General features: G+C 33.9%; 1 protein-coding gene across 4 annotated transcripts in view; it reads left to right on the forward strand.

The window, feature by feature from the left end:
• KRAS (KRAS proto-oncogene, GTPase) overlaps positions 1–19,400 on the forward strand; it is a 40,877-nt gene that overhangs the window by 15,558 nt on the left and 5,919 nt on the right. For 2 of the 4 annotated variants that reach the window (XM_019452247.2, XM_019452245.2), the window contains exons 3-5: positions 6,714–6,892; positions 8,408–8,567; positions 15,775–15,898. In XM_019452247.2, the coding sequence (XP_019307792.1) occupies positions 6,714–6,892; positions 8,408–8,567; positions 15,775–15,894 (459 nt within the window). In that variant the 3' untranslated portion in view covers positions 15,895–15,898. Of the gene's footprint in view, positions 1–6,713; positions 6,893–8,407; positions 8,568–15,774; positions 15,899–15,979; positions 15,981–19,400 lie in introns of all 4 variants that reach the window. The other 2 variants (XM_019452248.2, XM_019452246.2) reach the window with 2 other exon arrangements.

The following is a 19,400-nucleotide window of genomic DNA, read 5'->3' on the forward strand; positions in this document are numbered from 1 at the left end:
AAAGGTGTTTTAACAAACTTGAAAACACTTTTAAAAAATTATGTAAGTCAGTGCAAAAAAAAAGATGAAAATTCCAAGTAGGCAAAGGACACATGTGATGGGAGTAAATATGGAAATATGAAAAAAATCCTATATAACATTATTAGTCCTCAAAGAAATGGATATTAAAACAGTAAGAATTTTTAGCTTAATAAACGGACAGAAATTCAAAGAAAAATAAAAGTATAAAATCTATTGTTAGTGAGTGATGATGAAGCTGGTACACTCTTAATGTTGTATGGAAAATTTGATACTGAACACAATGTATGCACCAACCAGCTTTTTCATATCTTAACATTCTGCCACATTTGGTGTAGATCCTTTTTCTTTTTCAAGATACAAAACTGAATACAGTTAAAGGCCCCTGTGATCTCTGTAGTCTTACTCTCTTCCCTCCCATAAATGTTTTTAAATCTTTCTTATATATTGTTTTGTTTATATTTTTACATTAAAGCTTTCATATTACATGAAAGTTGCTTGAATACATTTATTAAGAGTCTTGATATAATTTTAAAATTTACAACTTCATTGTTCTAATATAATTTACAGTATCTTAAACTTGTGCTTATTTGTAGAAGACTGTGTTATAGTGTGTGTATTTATTTACATTGAATGGATTCATTCATTTATTTAACAGACAGTACTGATTACCCACTGTATTCAAGACTTTACACATGAGGTGTATAGTGGTGAGCAGAGCAGATGTGTGCCCCAACCATTATGGATGGTATATAGATAGTAATTAAACAATTACACCAAAAAAAAAAAACACAAAAAAACAAAACAAAAAAACATAGTTACAAATTATAATACATGCTGTGAAGGAAATACAGAGGTGCTGAAGAAGTGGTAAGCCCTTTGGATTTTATTTTTAAAAAGGAAGGGATACTATTAGAAGACTTTAAGCAAGCAAGTGACATGATTTAGCTGACATTTAAAAACGATCACTAGCTGCTCTGTGGAGAACATATCTTAAGAGTAACAATAGGGATCCCTGCTAGGAAGCAGTTGTAAGAAATTGCATGAGACCAAATAGTTGCAATGGACTAAGGGGATGGTAGTGGTGGTGGTCGATGCTTGGATTTGAAGTATATTTTGAAAACAGATAAATGGCATAAGGTTGTGAGTCAGTATTAAATGCCTATGTAATCTTTCTTTGTAAGACATCTTAGGATGCCATTTTAGGTATATGTCTATTTTCACTGTCATTAAAAAAAAATAAATAAACCCTTTTTCCTTAGCACATTTACCAGAAGGGGTATTATTTTGTCAAAGGCTTTGAACATTTATATAGCTCTTGGTAAATATCGTAATTGCTTTTCAAAAGGATTGTGCCTGTTTATTGTTATCGTCAGATAACTACGATTAACTACTATCTACGATTAACTTTTTCCGGCATGGTAGATTTCATTTAGTATTTCAGTATTTCAGTAAATTAAAAAATAGCACTTTGGCCAGGAGTGAAGGGAAATATATGGAATAACTTTCGTTCATTTTATTATGTTGAATTAATTTAAGTGGCTTTATCCTCATTTGCAAAGGATGTTAGTAACGTATGTACCTGATACGAAAGTTTATTCTCTTTGAAAGGCTGGAAATAATACTCATGAAAAATGTAAAGTCTTCTGGCACCTGGCTGGGTCAGTTGGTAGAGCATGGGACCCTTGATCTCAGCAGGGCCATGAGTTTGAGCCCCACACTGGACATAGAGCTTACTTTAAAAACAAAAAAGTAGGGGTGCCAGGGTGGCTCAGTTGGTTAAGCATCTGGCTCTTGGTTTTGGCTTAGGTCATGATCTCGTAGTTCTTGGGATCGAGCCCCTCATCAGGCTCTGTGCTGATAGCGCAGAGCCTGCTTGGGATTCTCTCTTTCCCTCTTTGTCTGCCCTCGCCCTGCTCCTGCATGTTCTTTCTCTCTCTCAAAATAAATAAATAAAACTTAAAAAAAAAAGTAAAAATTTTGAAAAAAGTAAAGTCTTGATCTTTCTCTTGCTTCATTTTTAACTGGTTTCATTATAGAACCTATGTTTTTAAATTGGTTAGGCTTTGATAACTTGTACTTTTTCAAAGTGGTGATTTTTTTTTATAGATGAAAAGAACAAATAATATTAGTTGAGAACACTTCAGATTTGTGAAGTTATTTTATTAGCTTAGAGCAGGGGTTGGTAAACTTTTCTCTGAAGGGTCACATTGGTCTTTGTCGCATAATCTTTGCTTTTTTTTTTTTTTTAATAACCATTTAAAAGCATAAAAACTATTCTTAGCTGGTGGGCCATGAAAAAACAGGCAGAATTTGGCCTGTGGGCCAGTAGTTTGCTGAACCCTTAGACTCTAATCTTGGGAAAGAGTCTACATTAATGTAAATTTTTTCTACCTCCATATATTTCTTTTCTTATGGCTAACCTGAAGTTAGAACAAAATCTTTAGTATTTATATATTATTTTTGCTTGCTTTCTGCTTTGTCTGCATACTTCATCATTTAACACTTTGTTCTTAAGCTTCTTCCAAGTTGCACTGCCTTTTTATATAGCTCAGTGACTGATTACACTTCTAAGGATGACTGTAGTTAAAATTAGCTTTGGAAATACTGAATTTCTAACCTAAATCTATTATTTCTACTCAGGATATTCTACTCCATTGCACATAAGTAGGTTGTAGATTACTTTTTTCAATAACTAAATGTGACTCCTAACTTTGCTGGCAATTTTGTTAGGGTTTAGAAGGGAAAAGATAATGGGAATGAAATACATCAGTGAATAGGGACTGCTTTTCCAGTTTCTTGGTCCCTTTGATGGAGTATTCATCAAAAATGCAAAATGATTAAAAAATTTATAGATGGGAATCACTGAGGTACATCTTGGAGGAATTCTATGTGGACAGATGGTGAGTAATCCCCCAGCCACACCTTAGGTATAGACTTTGGTGGCTCCAGAAAACTATGGTCCTTAACTTTATTATTGATAGAAATTTTTAGATGTGAAGACTAAGGAAACTTTCAACTCTAAGGTTAACCTAAGTTAGAATTGGTAAGTGTAGAATGTGAGGTGATAGCAATAGGCAAGGAAAGTCTTTCATCTGTAGCTACACCTGGGTAATGAACGGATTGACTAAGACACTGTACTTTACTCTCAATTCCTGCTCTTTTATCACACTTCAAAAATACTGGTTTTCAATTTATAATATACAGGAGTTCTTTCAAGTACTTAGTTAAGGGAATAGGCTTAAAAAATCCAACCAGATGTTCAAATCTTTAGTAAGAAGCTTCTTTTTTAGAAAATCAATACCCATCCTGGGCACCTGGGTGGCTTAGTCAGTTAAGTGTCCATCAGCTCAGGTCATGATCTCACAGTTTGTGGGTTCAAGCCCCACGACAGGCTTTGTCCTGACAGCTCAGAGCCTGGAGCCTGCTTTGGATTCTTTGTCTCCCCCTCTCTCTGTTCCTCTCCTGCTCATGCTCTCTGTCTCTCAAAAATAAACATTTAAAAAAAAAGCGGGGGGCGCCTGGGTGGCTCAGTCGGTTGAATGTCTGACTTTGGCTCAGGTCATGATCTCGCGGTCCATCGGTTCGAGCCCCGCGTCGGGCTCTGTGCTGACAGCTTGGAGCCTGGAGCCTGCTTCGGATTCTGTGTCTCCCTCTCTCTCTGACCCTCCCCCACTCATGCTCTGTCTCTCTCTCTCTCTCTCCTTGTCAAAAATAAATTAAAAAAAAAAAAAAACATTAAAAAAAAATTGATACCCCTCCTTTTTTTCTCTCTGAAGAGATAATTCATTTTATTATAGACAATTTGGAAAATACAGTTACTTTAAAAGATAACCATGACATCATAGTCTAATATGGTAGTCTTTCACACTTTTAAAATTGAAAGTCATAGGGAAAAAAAAAATTAAAAAACAAAAAAGGTTGGGGGTGCCTGGGTGGCTCAGTCGGTTGGGCGTCCAACTTCAGCTCAGGTCATGATCTCACGGTTTGTGAGTTTGAGCCCTGCGTCAGGCTCTGCTGGCAGCTCAGAGCCTAGAGCCTGTTTTGGATTCTGTGTTTCCCTCTCTCTCTGCCCTTCCCCCACTCACTGTCTGTCTCTCTCAAAAATAAATAAACATTAAAAAAAATTTTAAATTAAAAGTCATAGGGGTGCCTCATCTGGTTAAGCATCTGACTCTTGGTTTTTCAGCTCAGGTCATGATCTCACGGTTCATGAGCCCCACTAACAGCATGGAGCCTGCTTGGGATTCTCTCTCACCCTCTTTCTCTCTGCCCTCCCCCACTCGTGCTGTCTCTTTCTCTCTCTCTCAAAATAAACAAATAAACTTAAAAGATTTCAATGCATTAAGAAAAAATTAAAAGTCATAGAAAGGAATATGTTTAATGTAGCATCTAGTTCCAAAAAAAAAGACAGGTATTTCTTTATCAAAAGCATAGCCTTTTAACATTTTGGTGTATATATCACCAGTTTTAAAATAATACATACAGATACATTTATATAGATATATTCATATATTTGGGATCATGCTACACATGTATATCTTTGTGTTCTATAAAGAATTTTCAAATATTTTACCAAAAACATGATTTTTAATGACCATTCTTTTTCTTTAATGATAGAATGGTCTATGTAGTAATTCATGAACTAAGGGCACTTTAATACTATAGTCCACATGTGGAACAATAAGAAACAATAAGTCCTTGGTTTACACTTTATACCTATTTTCAGCCCTCCCTCTTATTCCATGACTTCACCTTGCACCGTCCCTTTCCCTTTTTTTTTTTTAGTCCTATTTTGGCAGAGAGTACATGAAGTCTTAAGTATTAATCAAAAGTCAGAGGAAAATAAAATTTTCATTTTAATATTCTATAATGTTATCTACTCCCTTTCCTTTATTCAGTCTTAGAGTTGCAAAATCTCTTTAAGATATTCATCTTTCTCCCTCCCTTTCTTGATGCCCCTTTTAATAGAGGCCCCACAGAATTTGCAGATAAAGCAGTCATGCTCTCTAGAGTTATCATAGTATCTATCTGGCTGTTAGATGTTTCCAGGATTTCAGAAATGGATAAGTGCATCAAAATCCTCAGTACTGACCTTGCTCTTATGTATTCTTTTGACTGCTAAGTAAATAAATGCGTGACAATTATTTGTAAATTGATTTTTTTGCCATTCTACATCATCCTGAATAACAGAGTTGGTAGAGCTCTCCCATTTCTATAATAATTATTTTCTCTAATAGAGCATTGTGGGGGGGCACCTGGGTGGCTCAGTCAGTTAAGCATCCGACTTCAGCTCAGGTCATGCTCTCGCGGTTTGTGAGTTCGAGCCCCGCGTCGGGCTCTGTGCTGACAGCGGGCTCTGTGCTGACAGCTCAGAGCCTGGAGCTTGCTTCGAATTCTGTGTCTCCCTCTCTCGCTGCCCCTCCCCCGTTCACACTCTGTCCTGTTTCTCTCTCTCTCTCTCTCTCTCCCTCTCAAAAATAAACATTAAAAAAAATAATAGAATATTCGGGTCATTTTGTTAATAATATGAATACTTGCATTGTTGAATCTCTGTATAACACTTTTTTATAAATCTTTTTTTTAAATTGTGGTATGGTGTATGTATCTTATATATAATATATATTTTATATATCATTGCAGCCATTCTTGAATGTACAATTCAGTGTCATTAAGTAAATTCACAATGTTGAGCAGCCATTAGCTCTATTTCCAGAAGTTTTTCATCATCCCAAACTGAGACTCTGTGCCCATTAAACAATAAAATCCCCTCTCTCCGTGTCTGGTATAACCTCTATTCTACTCTTTGTCTCTGTGACTTTACCTATTTTAGTTATCTCATGTAAGTGGAATCATAGATATTTGCCTTTTTGTGTGGCTTATTTCACTTAACACAATGTTTTGCAAGTTTCTTTTATATTGTAACATATATCAGAATTTCATTTCTTTTTATGGCTGAATAAAATTCCACTGTGTATATATTCTACGTTTTGACTATTGTAAATAATGCTGTGATGAACATTGGCATACAAGTATCTGTTTGATTTCCTGCTTTAATTCTTTTGGTTATATATGTAGAAGCAGAATTGATGGATCATATGGTAATTCTGTTAAACTTGTTGAGGAACTGCCAAACTATTTTCCACAGTGGCTTCACCATTTTCCATTCCTACCAGCAATGTATAAAGTTTCCAGTTTCTCCACATCCTTGCTAACACTTGTTTTCCTTTTTTTTTTTTTTTTAAATAATAACCATCCTGGGTGGTATCTAACTCTTGATTTTGGCTCAGGTCATGATCTCACGGTTTGGTTCATGGGATCAAACCCCACATCAGGCTGTTCACTGACAGTGTGGAGCCTGCTTAGGATTCTCTTTCTCCCTCTCTCTTTGCCCCTCCCCTGCTCATGCTCTCTCATTCTCTGAAAATAAATAAAGTTAAAAAAAATAATAGCCATCCTAATGGGTGTGAAATGGTAGCTCCTTGTGGTTTTGATTTGCATTTCTATAATGATGTGTTGAGCATCTTTTCATGTGTGTAATGGCCATTGATGTTTATTCTTCTGAGGAATGCCTATTCAGGGCCCTTTGCCCAGTTTTGAATTGGGTTGTCTTTTTGTTGTTGAGTTGTGCATAACACCTTTTTAAAAGTAAAAGGTGCACCATAATAATCCAGACTGTGTTTCTCCCTTCTCAGGATTCCTACAGGAAACAAGTAGTAATTGATGGAGAAACCTGTCTCTTGGATATTCTCGACACAGCAGGTCAAGAGGAGTACAGTGCAATGAGGGACCAGTACATGAGGACTGGGGAGGGCTTTCTTTGTGTATTTGCCATAAATAATACTAAATCATTTGAAGATATTCACCACTATAGGTGGGTTTAAATTGATAATAAAATGACATTGAGGAGTAATTATATCCTTCATTTCCTGAGTCTTTGCTGACTACCATCCGCAAATTATCTAATTTGAATTTTAAAATAATAATGAGGTAGGCATTATATCCCTGTTTTACAAATGAAGTTCTTGAGGATTAGAGCAGTTGAATAACTTGTTCCAGATTGCGTAGATGGCAGTGCTGGAATTGAAACTTAGGCTTGTTTGACTTCAAAACCTGTGCTCTTAATCACTGTACACTAGGGTCACAGGGCCTTAAGGTAGAGCCATGATAAAAATGAAAACCATCAACAAAAATACGAAAAGGTAATTGAGGTGGTACCACTCAAATAGCCTTAAAAATAATTGAGTATATTTGGTGTAGAATTTCTTGGAATTGGATAAACATTGGCTTTAGATAGTTAAGAAAAACAAACTGAAGCAGTGAAAGATTAAAATACTAGAAAAATTACACTTCATAAAGAATCTGACAAATCTGCATTAAATTGACTTCTTTAAAAGAATCATTGCATTAAATATAGTTTATATTCTATTGCTTTGAGGATGTCCAGTTTTCAAAAAAGTGCATATTAAACATCCCATTCATTAGCTATGTTTTATAACAGTGAGTTAGCCCAGTTAAGAGGTTTAACATTTTACCTAATACATTTCTTACAGCATGTTTTCCTTGTAGTCTGGTAATAGAGAAAAAGAAATTTGAGTGAGTGACAATGTTTTTGTAGAATAGTAAATAGGTGTCAATATGTTTGTTAAGCTATAAAGTTTACTTAGCTAATGAGGAGAGGAACTGGGAATCTGAACCAGTTCTAACTCTGTTGTCTTGCTTCTTCCTCCATGCTGTATCTTTGAAATTAACCCAAAATTGTGAAGGAATATAATTTTACCCCAAATTTAAAGTTTATGCACACCTTCTTGGGAAAAAAAAAACAAAAAAAACAAAAAACCAAAAAACCTTAGAAGGACTTTTAACAGAATAAACAGTATAGTAACATCAATGTTGTCCACATAGAAATCAGAACCTTTCCACCTTGGTGGTCTCTTTTTTGAGAAAGGTATGTGACGATTAGGTCAGTATCGTAAATTATGTTTTTGTATAAACATTTTAAATTCTGTACATATACATTTAATAACATATACAGGATATGTTTCTAAGGTTATAATTTTAAAAATTAGGTATAGCACTTCTTTGGCTTAAAATTTTTCAATATTTTCTGTTTTATCATTGTGACCTACCTGCGTTTGAACCTATTAGATTGTAGTTTTCCTATATTTCTGGATATTTTATCTTTTAAGAGACACAGAAATTCTCTGTTTAAAATGGAGAAAAAAAAATAACTAGATGAAGAAGCAAGGAAAATTTGGTGTGGTGGAAACTAGGAATTACGTTAAATGTCTTCTTTCAGCCATATTTTTATAAGAAAATTATGGACAATTTTTGAAAGATTTTTTTTTGTTACTAATGTCTCCACTGTAACTTTTTTTTTCCTCCCCAGAGAACAAATAAAAAGAGTTAAAGACTCTGAAGATGTACCTATGGTCCTAGTAGGAAATAAATGTGATTTGCCTTCTAGAACAGTAGATACGAAACAGGCTCAGGACTTAGCAAGAAGTTATGGAATTCCTTTTATTGAAACATCAGCAAAGACAAGACAGGTAAGTGAAATTGTAATCAATATGTAATATAGTAATCAATATAGTACTCAATATCTATTCTCTGCAAACTATATCAGATAACTTTAATCATTAATCATAATTTGCTAACGTATATTCTAGTAACATCATTTTGAGGGCAGGAGGGCAAGAGCATTGATAAATATACATGCCTGATAGCATAACTGTTATATTATTTAATATAATTTAGTTTTTTTCTTTCCGTTATGCTAAAATAGGAAAAAAAAAAATGTTTACTTGGTAAATGTTCTTTTAAGGGTATGAAAGGGCAGCATTTCTTAATCCAGTGTCCATGGTATTACTTTTGGCTTTGGTTTCTTTCCACATTGAACATTTCTCTTAAACTCAGCACATCTTACATTCAGTATTCAAGAAATGTGGGAATTTTTTTTAACTGTTATATTTATAAAGTCAAAGAACAGGGGAACAAATACTGAGTTTCCTATTTTAGAAGTGTTTTGAAGAGTATTAGGTCATGTGTTTCTAGATTAAATTTTGTTGTCTTTGAAGAATTTTACTTCTGTAGACTTTTTTTAAGGATATATTTATTTTTGGAGAAAGTTTTTATTAAAGCAAGAGGATATTTAGAAAGTAAATGGAAATTCTCAGTTATTCATTTGCTCTGTTGCTCTGAGAAAAATTAATGCCAGATTGACCCTGAATTTTTTCAAAAATTATCTTCATTTTTAAAAGTAACTTTTTCTCTAAGTGAAATAAAATAATTTCAGGTACATTATGTAACCTATTTGTGTGAAATGAGAGTTTAACATACAGAAAAAAAATTCTAGAAAGGAATACATAAGGATATGATGGAATATAATTTTCATATACTAATAAATTGATCAATTTATGTTCCATACAAGATGAACGTTTATTTTGGGTTTTGCTGGTTACATGTATCTGTGAACCCAGAAAAACAGTTTTGTGGAATTTAACTTCTGTAATGCTAGGAGTTAAGAAAATTGATGAACAACTCATTACATATAAAACAGGTTAAACTTATAAAAACAGGTATTGGAAAACTTTCACTCAATTTTGTAAAGGTGTAAATATTTTCAAGTAAACCATTATTCAGCTAGTGTGTATGTCTGTTTTCCTAGTGGAAAAGCTTATGTACTGTACTACAGATTTATACACACTGAAAAAACAATTCTATTTTAAGTTTTTTGGGAGGATTAAAAGCTGAATTTCTATGGTTTGATTATAGTATAAATATCTCATTCTAAAACCTGACTTATAGGTTCAAGAAAGAAGTTGGTATACAGCACTTCACTTTATTTCAGAGGAGTTAAGATTTCATTCAAATCTATTCCCGGGTCCCAAGGACTGGGAAGAGTTTGGTTTCTGTCTTCTTTTTACTGATCTTCTCTAACCAGACTTCTTGATTTCCCTTATAGAGGAAGTACTCAAACATATTTTGCAAATGTAAAATTGAAGGAATGTTATTGAAAACGTTTGTAAACATACTGTCTACTACTAAATCATACCATTAACATTTTATTAACTTGCATTATTTGTAACTTTTAAAAGATACTTTTTAGACAACATTAGTTAATATTTTAGTTCACACTTTACAAAAAAAAAATCTGAGATTATTGCCTAATGTTATAAAGGTTTGCAAATAGAGCAGGGCTGCTCATACTTTAATAATGCATATGAATTGACCGGGCTTCTTATTCAAATCCAGATTCTAATCCGTGGGTTCAGGTTGGGACCTGTGATCCTGCATTTCTAACAGGCTCTCAGGTGATGCTGATATTTGGTATGTGGACCACACTTGGGGTAGGCGACAACACAGAACACGGTAAAAGGGAGTCATCTTGTTATTTCAACAATGTTGCCCTCTGCTTCTCAATGATAAGAGCCTTTTAGCTGTGTGTCATGTATGGTTACTACGTAAGAAGTACTAGTTTGTTCTTAGTGTTTGATGTTAATGCTTTGCTAGACCACAGCATTCATAATTAATCCGAAAATTACCTGGATTCCTTTTAAAGTAGATTTGTAGGGTTTTTTTTATAAGTTTTCTTATGGGGGGAGGTAGGGAAGGTGAATGTAGTATATATGATATGGAAGTGGATTAATTTAAATTTGCTTTGTAGATATTTATATAGAGATTGTCTAATTAAAATACAGAGTAATATAAAGGCATACTTGTAGTACTTTATTTCCTCTAACATTCAGCTTTTCGTATATTTATAACCTATCATATCTTTATATAATTTATGTTGCTAAACTATAACTTAGATATTTTAGTTTTTGATCTTTGACTTCTTTTTATTTCATGGACTTGTTGATTTGCCTTTCAAAAATTTATTAATCTTCCTCTGCTGAAATTAATTTGATATTTGCATGCTTTTGAAAGACTTTAAAGAGCTATTCCAAGTAATTGTGGAGGTTATAAAATATATAAAAATTTTAAAAATTTGTATTTCCAGTTTCTGTGAAAATTTGAATCCCTGTTTTCTGCAGAGTATTTTGTTACTCATCTGCTATTATTTATTTGCTGTTTTGAACAAAATAATTACGTATACTCTTGTTGCATTTTATCAGCAGCTGTTTGTTTCATGCCCTAAGTTTTAGTCTTGAGCATGAACCTAAAACACAAACACCAAACAATTATAAGTCAAGTTAATAGGAATAAGACATTCATTTAGAAGGACTAGATAAGTTATTTTAAGCTTTGGAGGCCACAAGTGGTATCTGTTGCAATTTTTTTTCTTATAACCCTTTAAAAATGCAAAAAATAATTCTTAGCTGTGGCCAGTACAAGAAATAGGCTATGGCTGCATTTGGCTTGCAGGCTGTAGTGTGCTGATCCCTGATTCTCTGGGGAACTGTATTGTTTGATTAGATGCTAGAAGTTAGGTCAGACTTTTGACTTGAAATTTACAGGCTAACATTAGTAATTTTAAAATAAAACTTACATATTCTGTGAAAGGGAAATAGGAGTTTTACTCTAGTACTTTTTAAGACAGGATTGCAGACTGTGTATCTTATGAAATAAATTACTTTGTAATTTAAAAAGCCCATCATATAGGCTAGAATATAATGAATTCTATATATTTTTTTTACAATATTTTCGTCTACATCTGAAAGGCCAGCATAATTTTTATCTTCTGCTAGTATGCTTTATGTGGTCCCTATGTTCCTAGTATATAAATACTGCTACCCCTAGTTCACATTTATCTGGGTAGTTTAGTAATTGCCAGATTTTTCTGGCCTCATTGGGCAGTAGATGCAGTGTTGGCAAAGACTGTTGAAACCAAAACATTGACACCATGGTAATCAGATGTGTGTTTTCCAGTCTGCTAAAATCAGAATTGGGGAGTATTCAGTAAAGTGGATGACAGAAGCAGAATTCTTAGCATATCTGCTACCCCTGATTCAGCTTTTTTGCTTTCTGGAGGTCTCAATTTGAGTATAATGGGAAAATTAGTTTTACAAACTTAAAAATGTTGAGTGATTAATTTCTGGCTTTTGTTGTTAATTTCTAGACACTTAAAATTAGTTGTGAGAAGACCTCCATTAAAGAAAACTTTTGATCAAATTGTTTTAAAGCAAACCAAATAAGGAACTCCTTATGTGGCATATTTCTCTTTAATAGTTTGTAGTTGAGTTTGTGTACGTGAGATAAATATCTTGAACTTTAACTTTTTACAAGTTAAAAATAAAACAGTTACTGAGCACCTGCTGTGCTCCATGCATAACCTCCTATGTAGTGGTTTTGCTGCATTTCAGTAGTACCTGAGATGGACTATAGTTTAGCAAGGTTTCTTGAAAAATAAGCAATACAGAATTGTTTTTTAGGATACATCTAGTTTCTCCCATGCCTGTCCACCAATAAAACTAGTAGTCTTGCATCTGTCTATACTGAGAGTACTTGAAGTGTTATTTCCTTGAAAGTGTTTGCAAGAATTTTTGCTGATAATAAGCCACTCAGCAGGAACTTGTGTAAAATGAAATCGCTCAGTGAAAGCATTATAGGCACCAGGATATAGAGTGATCCTGTGTGTTGACAGTTCCACTTCTGGTGTGGAATACACTTATTTCCTTAATCTCACAGGTGTGTTTTCAGATAATAGCTGAGCTGAAGTTATTGTCAAATCTCTTGATTTAAGAAAAAATTATACATATTGTACACTCTGTTTTACATAAATATTTTCAGTTCTGAAAGTTTAGTAAGTATGTGTGGCAATGAGCCATATTTTTAAGAATAAATCATTGGGTGCCAGTTAAGAGCTTATTAGCAGCCAGCCACAGTGGATATTGGACATCTGATTCAGCTACACTTTGTCTTTAAAAATTAGCTACACATTTTGGGGTATGAAACCAGTGTTCTTTGCTAGTGCCAGTGGTTTAAGGTACACACAAGGATAAATAATGTTCTCTTGATGTCAGTATGATTCTAAGGCATATTATTAAGAAATGAGAAGTAATTTAAGTCTGAGAAAATAACTGACTCTTTAAAATTTAATATAATTTTGTATTAGTAAAAATAAAAAGTGAACAGAGTCACTCTGGAATAACTATTTCTCACTATTAATAATCTTAGCCACTGAGGCCCTAATACTGAATTCTTGGTGGTGGGTAGAAATCTCTTCTTTTTAATTATTGGCCTCCAGTTCTCTCTCTGCATTGCTGGAAACAAAAATCATATATCCTGTACTGGTGATGGGAATGTGCACACTTGAAAAGTAAGACACGTTCAAAATGATTTTAGAAATAAGTTACAATCAAAACTTGCTTCTGTTAAATTAGTAGGGGACCAAAACCCTGTCCCCTACCCTCCCCAGCATTTTTTTTTTACTACTTTTCTATCGACTTTGTAACTTTTTTTAAACAGAAGTAAAAGTTTACATTCTTAAAAAATATGAGCTTTTACCTGGTTTGTTTTATTTTTATGCGTATATGTCTATATTTTAATTTCTTGCATTGATTTTTGAATTGGAAGAGAATCATTTATGAAAATATCTTAAATGCCAGCTCATACTTTACAATTTACATATTTTACAAGTCATTTTAATGCCTTAAGTTATTTATCTTATTTAATGAGAATTTCTAATATATAATTTTTAAGGACTTAAAAAGTAAAAATACACCCTCTTGAGAATGATAAATTTAAAATTTTTAAAAATTTGTATACAGGCACAAGTGGCTATCTAATTTATAAAGTACCAACATATTTAATAATTTCAGAAAACAGTTGGAGATTTTTATTTTGTAGTTGACTTAGCTAGCTAGTTGAGTAAATTGATTCCATTTAAAAAGAGATGCAAATTTTCTTGGGCTGTAATGATTTTTGTATTAGATAGCTGAATAGAAATATGTCACTGCCTGGGATAAATAACTTGAGATGTACATTTTAATATATAAACAGCAAATTTAAATGCCTCTTTCTTAACAAAACTTAATCTTATGAATTTTAAAGTTTTACTTTAAAGGTAAATTATTGAACTCTACTGAAGCAGTGCTTAATATATTCTTGTGATTTATAAAAATTAATATACCCTAAAGAATTGAGGTGTCTTTTTTTTTCCTTAACTAGTATAGGCAATGAATGTGTGATAACTTCTGCATGCAAAAATTAAGCCTTAGTTGTTGGTTTACTTCAGCTAATATTTAAATGGCCAATTCTTTGTGTATGATTGAACTTAAAACTATAAATCATATTTTTGATGTGTATTAGCTTTCTAGGTACTGGGTTCATTTTGTCACATTTGGTTCATAGAAAGACTGATGTTACCAATCCCAGAAAGTTCAAATAGGCCAATCCCCCTTAGTGAGTAATTAATTTTTTAAACATTTTTTTTTTTTAATTTATTTTTGGGACAGAGAGAGAGACAGAGCATGAACGGGGGAGGGGCAGAGAGAGAGGGAGACACAGAATCGGAAACAGGCTCCAGACTCCGAGCCATCAGCCCAGAGCCTGACGCGGGGCTCGAACTCACGGACCGCGAGATCGTGACCTGGCTGAAGTCGGACGCTTAACCGACTGTGCCACCCAGGCGCCTCAATTAATTTTTTAAAGTAAAAACAGATTAAGCTTAAAATTAAATGTGTAGTAAAATATACCAGTTTTTCTAAATACTTCACTTTCTTTTAGAATAATAAACACAAATACTAATCTTTTAAGTTAATTTGCACTGCATGGAGATTAGTATTTGTGTATATCTTTTAGATGTAAGCTTCAACTCTGGTGGTATGTTTTTCTAGATAAACTAGGAGTACAGTTAACTGAATACTCTGTCCCCTTTGGCTACTGCTTACTTTTCTGGACTGGAAAAGACATTAAAAACTTTGTTGGCCTCCATATGGCCATACATGATTTGTTGTCATAGCTTTATCACTGTAGCCTTAAGCAAAAATCCCTTTTGTCCCTGTAGAGTATTTAAATTAGAATGGAAGGTATGAAGCCAATATAATTGGATAGTGCTCTAAAAATTATTTTTAAGACTTCTTTCTAATAAGGAAACAAACTGCACTGTTACTATTCTGTGTGTGTACTTTAAACAATTCGCGATGTTTTCATATTATGGTATATGGCCCTCATGTAGCATTTTTATTTAAATGTAGCTACAAAAGTCCCAATCTCCGATCCACTTGTGGACCCTAGAAATGGTCTGGACAGTGTTTTAATTGAAGATAGAACTCAAGATTCCAGTCCCTTGACCTAACTTTATTTTGAGGTGTGTGTGTGTGGGTGTGTGTGTGTGTGTGTGTGTGTGTGTGTTTAAATATCTCTTCTGTACCATTTTTCTCCTTCCTTACATAGGGCAGGGGTGAGAGAGGCAGGGATGCTTGTTTTTCCTAAGTTAAATAATTTAAATCTAACTTCAGTTTAAGCTTTGATTAATTCCATGACTAGCAAACTATAACAATTATATTAGTTGATACACAAATACTAATATAGGTCCTAGGTTTTTCCTGATCTCCCCTAATAACTAATTTAAATTGTTTTAAAAAATTCCAATTCCATTACAAAACAAAAATGATTTTAAAGAACAAACCAGGATTCAAGCCCATATTTTAAAACTGCATCCCCACTTTTTTTTTTAAATAATCTGATGTCTGTTTTAAAAAGAAATTCTCAAGTAAAGGTCATAATTTCAAACTTCTTGCACAAGGCTGTCCCAGTAAATTACAATTACCAATGAAACAGACTTTAAAGAAGTTGTGTTTTACAATGCAGAGAGTGGAGGATGCTTTTTATACATTGGTGAGAGAGATCCGACAGTACAGATTGAAAAAAATCAACAAAGAAGAAAAGACTCCTGGCTGTGTGAAAATTAAAAAATGCATTGTAATGTAATCTGGTAAGTTCGGCATATTAATTTTGGCAGAAACCAGATGTCTTTCAGAGGTAATAAAGTAACAACCACTTTAGAACTACCTAGGGTGTGGGGTTCTGATTGGCAGCATTGAAAGATAAGAAATTGGTAGTTTGTTTCCATCATTACTACACTTATTTTTAATCTAATGTGTATTATAATTGATGCAGTTTTGATAGCTGTATACTACATTTGTCATTGGGTCTAGAGAGGAAGAAAAAAAAAGAAACTGTAAAGAGTAGTAAGGTAGAGTGGCCCAGAAGGTGGGGAAGGGCCCACTCTTATAGTGTATTCTTCCTTTTGGACATTCTGCAAGCAAATACTTGTTCTGCCTGTGTTCTCTAACTTGGTGGCAGCACCATCACTGTTTTACCCAAGTAAGAAACCTGGGTAAAGTCTTGGGATGACTCTTATATTCCTCTTTTGCACCCCCATTTGGAGGCAGCCACAATTTCCTTTGATGTTACATTCCAACTTTTATCACATCATTAGTTCAGGCCCCTGTCATTTCTTGGTGGGACTGTTATAACTTATTTGGTTTACCTGTTCCTGCCTTTATTCACGGTGTGTTCAAAGAGTGTATTCAAAGAGATACACTTAAAAGAAATGTCATTGTCTTTTAAGTCCAGTCACTGACTTCCTGTTACGTATGGAATAAAATCTCAAACTTCATAGCAGTTTATACATATATGTCTGTAACATCTTCCTACCCCTCTAACCTTTGGCCTTATTCCTAAAAATTCCTTGCCTGAAGGGTTTTTTGTTTGTTTTGTCCTATGTAAAAAAAATACCATGTTATTCCTTACCTTTCCTTGAGTCTTGGCTGTTGCTCTTGTTTGGAATGCCTGTATCCTTATCCATAGTCATATTAATTAGCTAACACTTTTTTCATGATTCTCTACTTTCCAAGAATCTTTCTTTATAGCCTTAAATGGGCATAATCTCCAATATACTGTTCTTAACTGTTACACACTTGCATGTTAAATTGAAATAACTTCTTTTATGTTTGATTCCCAAACAGTAGAATCTTAGCCAGAATCATGTATTTTTAATCTTTGCAGGACCATAATTTAACAACGTTAAGTTATGTATATACATATTTACGTATACAGTAGCTGCCCATTTGGATTTACTGAGTGGAATTTCTCAGTTTCCTTTCTAAACCAGCCCATATTAAATTTGGTCTTGATCAGAAAATATTTCACTCAGTAGTTTTTATTATATTGATTTGAGTTCTGAAATAGTGTATCTCCCAAAAGCATAAAATGTACATTTGAATAATAGACTCAGTCCCAAAAGACACGTGGTATACTAATCTGCTAAACTCAGAAGAAATAAAGCATGACTGGCATTAATTTTTATTGAGATTTATGAACCCTTAATATTCTTTGAGTATCATTGTATAGAGCAATATCTTAATTTAGAAATTGTGGCAAAATTTAACATTGCAATGCAATTTGAAAACTTTTTTTAAAAGTAGAGCTATTTAGAATAAAGTAAGTTTTACACTTTAATTTTTATTTAAAACAAAGATGGAGGCATATACTTTTCCAAGATTTCTAATTTGTGACTCTGTAGTGTAAATGTCAAATAATTAGTGGGCATGATCAGTTGAATCCTTGCTTTTTTCAGTGGGCATGGATATCATTTTATTTAAAAGTGTACTTGGTAATACTTAAAATTTTAAATAAAAATATTTTTACAAAATTAATTTGACAGTAATAAATATATACAAATTTGTTTTTCTCAGTCCTAAAACAAATGGGTTTATTTTTGAGACAGAGAGAGACAGAGCATGAATGGTGGGAGGGTCAGAGAGAGAGGGAGACACAGAATCAGAAGCAGGCTCCAGGTTCTGAGCTATCAGCACAGCGCCTGACGCGGGGCTCGAACTCACGGACCGCAAGATCAGGACCTGAGCCGAAGTCGGACGCTTAACCGACTGAGCCACCCAGGTGCCCCTAAAATGGATGGGTTTAAACAAAATTACTGGGATAATTTTTTGTCTTTATATATGTGTGTATAAAAATGACTAGTTCCCATATTGAAAAAAGGAATTCAGTGTCCGTTTTAATTGTAACCTTTCCTTAATCATTGCAATTATTCTATTTTAATAAGTTACATAAGAGTTCAGTATTAAGAAAGAGTGCAATATTAACCTAAACTATTTGTCAGAATCTTAGAAGATGGTAATGTTATCACATTCTGTTTTCATTGTCCCCTAAATACTGGAGTATTTTTTTTTTTTTTTAACATTTTTATTTATTTTTGAGACAGAGACAGAGCATGAATGGGGAGGGGCAGGGAGAGAGTGAGACACAGAATCGGAAGCAGGCTCCAGGCTCTGAGCCATCAGCCCAGAGCCTGACGTGGGGCTCGAACTCACGGACCATGAGATCGTGACCTGAGCTGAAGTCAGACGCTTAACCGACTGAGCCACCCAGGCGCCCCTTGAGTATTGTTTTTAACTTATAATGTGTCTTCTCTATATCCATCTCATAGTTTTTCATTTTATCTGCTTCACTGTTTTAGTACCATTGACATTTTTCTTCATTATAAAAGTAGTTGAAATGGAGTAGGCTACATAAGCATATGTGATAAAAGGGAATTTGTGAAGGGTAGGGGAGTTGGATTAGATCCTCTTTTAAGATTCCATACCATTCATAACCATTTATGATTATAAATTAGCCAAGGGTTGGTGAATTATAAAATAATGGTTCTTTATTACATCGTTGGAAGCTTTTGCATTTTGTGTGTTAAGAAGGTTAGCATAAAGATTTATATATATTAAGCCTTGATTGTATTGCTGATAAGTTATATTTTATCACTTTTCCTTTCCTTTGGGTGAAGGCAAAGCATATGTTGTGCCAGTAATGAATGATTTCAGAAAGTGGGGAACATCATTGAGTGCAATTTAGGGGTTTTATTGGAGACTTTTTCCCCTGGACTTTTCACTGCTGTTCATGTGATAATTCTGGTGGGTTTTTTTTTTTTTTAATTTTTATTTATTTATTTTTATTTTAGAGTGGGGAAGAGGGGCAGAGGGAGAGAATCTAAAGCAGGCTCCACACTCAGCATGGAGCTGAACGTGGGGCTCAGTCCCACTCTTGAGCTGAAATCAAGAGTTGGTAGCTCAACACACTAAGCCATTCAGGTGCCAAATAATTCTGGTTTTCATCCTATAACTACTTATTTAAACCTTGACCAAGCCTCTCATTCCTGCTCTGTGTTTACTTTTTTTTTTTTTTTTAAGTTTATTTATTTATTTTGAGAGAAAGTATGTGTGTGGGAGGGGCAGAGAGAGAAAGGGAGAGAGAGAATCCCCAGCAGGCTCCACACTGTCAGCACAGAGCCCTGTGCAGGGCTCAATCCCACGAACTGTGAGATCATGACCTGAGCCAAAATTGAGAGTTGGACACCCAAATGACCAAGCCAGGTGCCCCTGTGTTTACTTCTCCAAAAATACAATATTTTTCTTTTAGATCTG

Source organism: Panthera pardus, unplaced genomic scaffold, assembly GCF_024362965.1.
Source record: "Panthera pardus isolate Hobbes unplaced genomic scaffold, ASM2436296v1 HiC_scaffold_6, whole genome shotgun sequence".
NCBI lineage: Eukaryota > Metazoa > Chordata > Mammalia > Carnivora > Felidae > Panthera > Panthera pardus.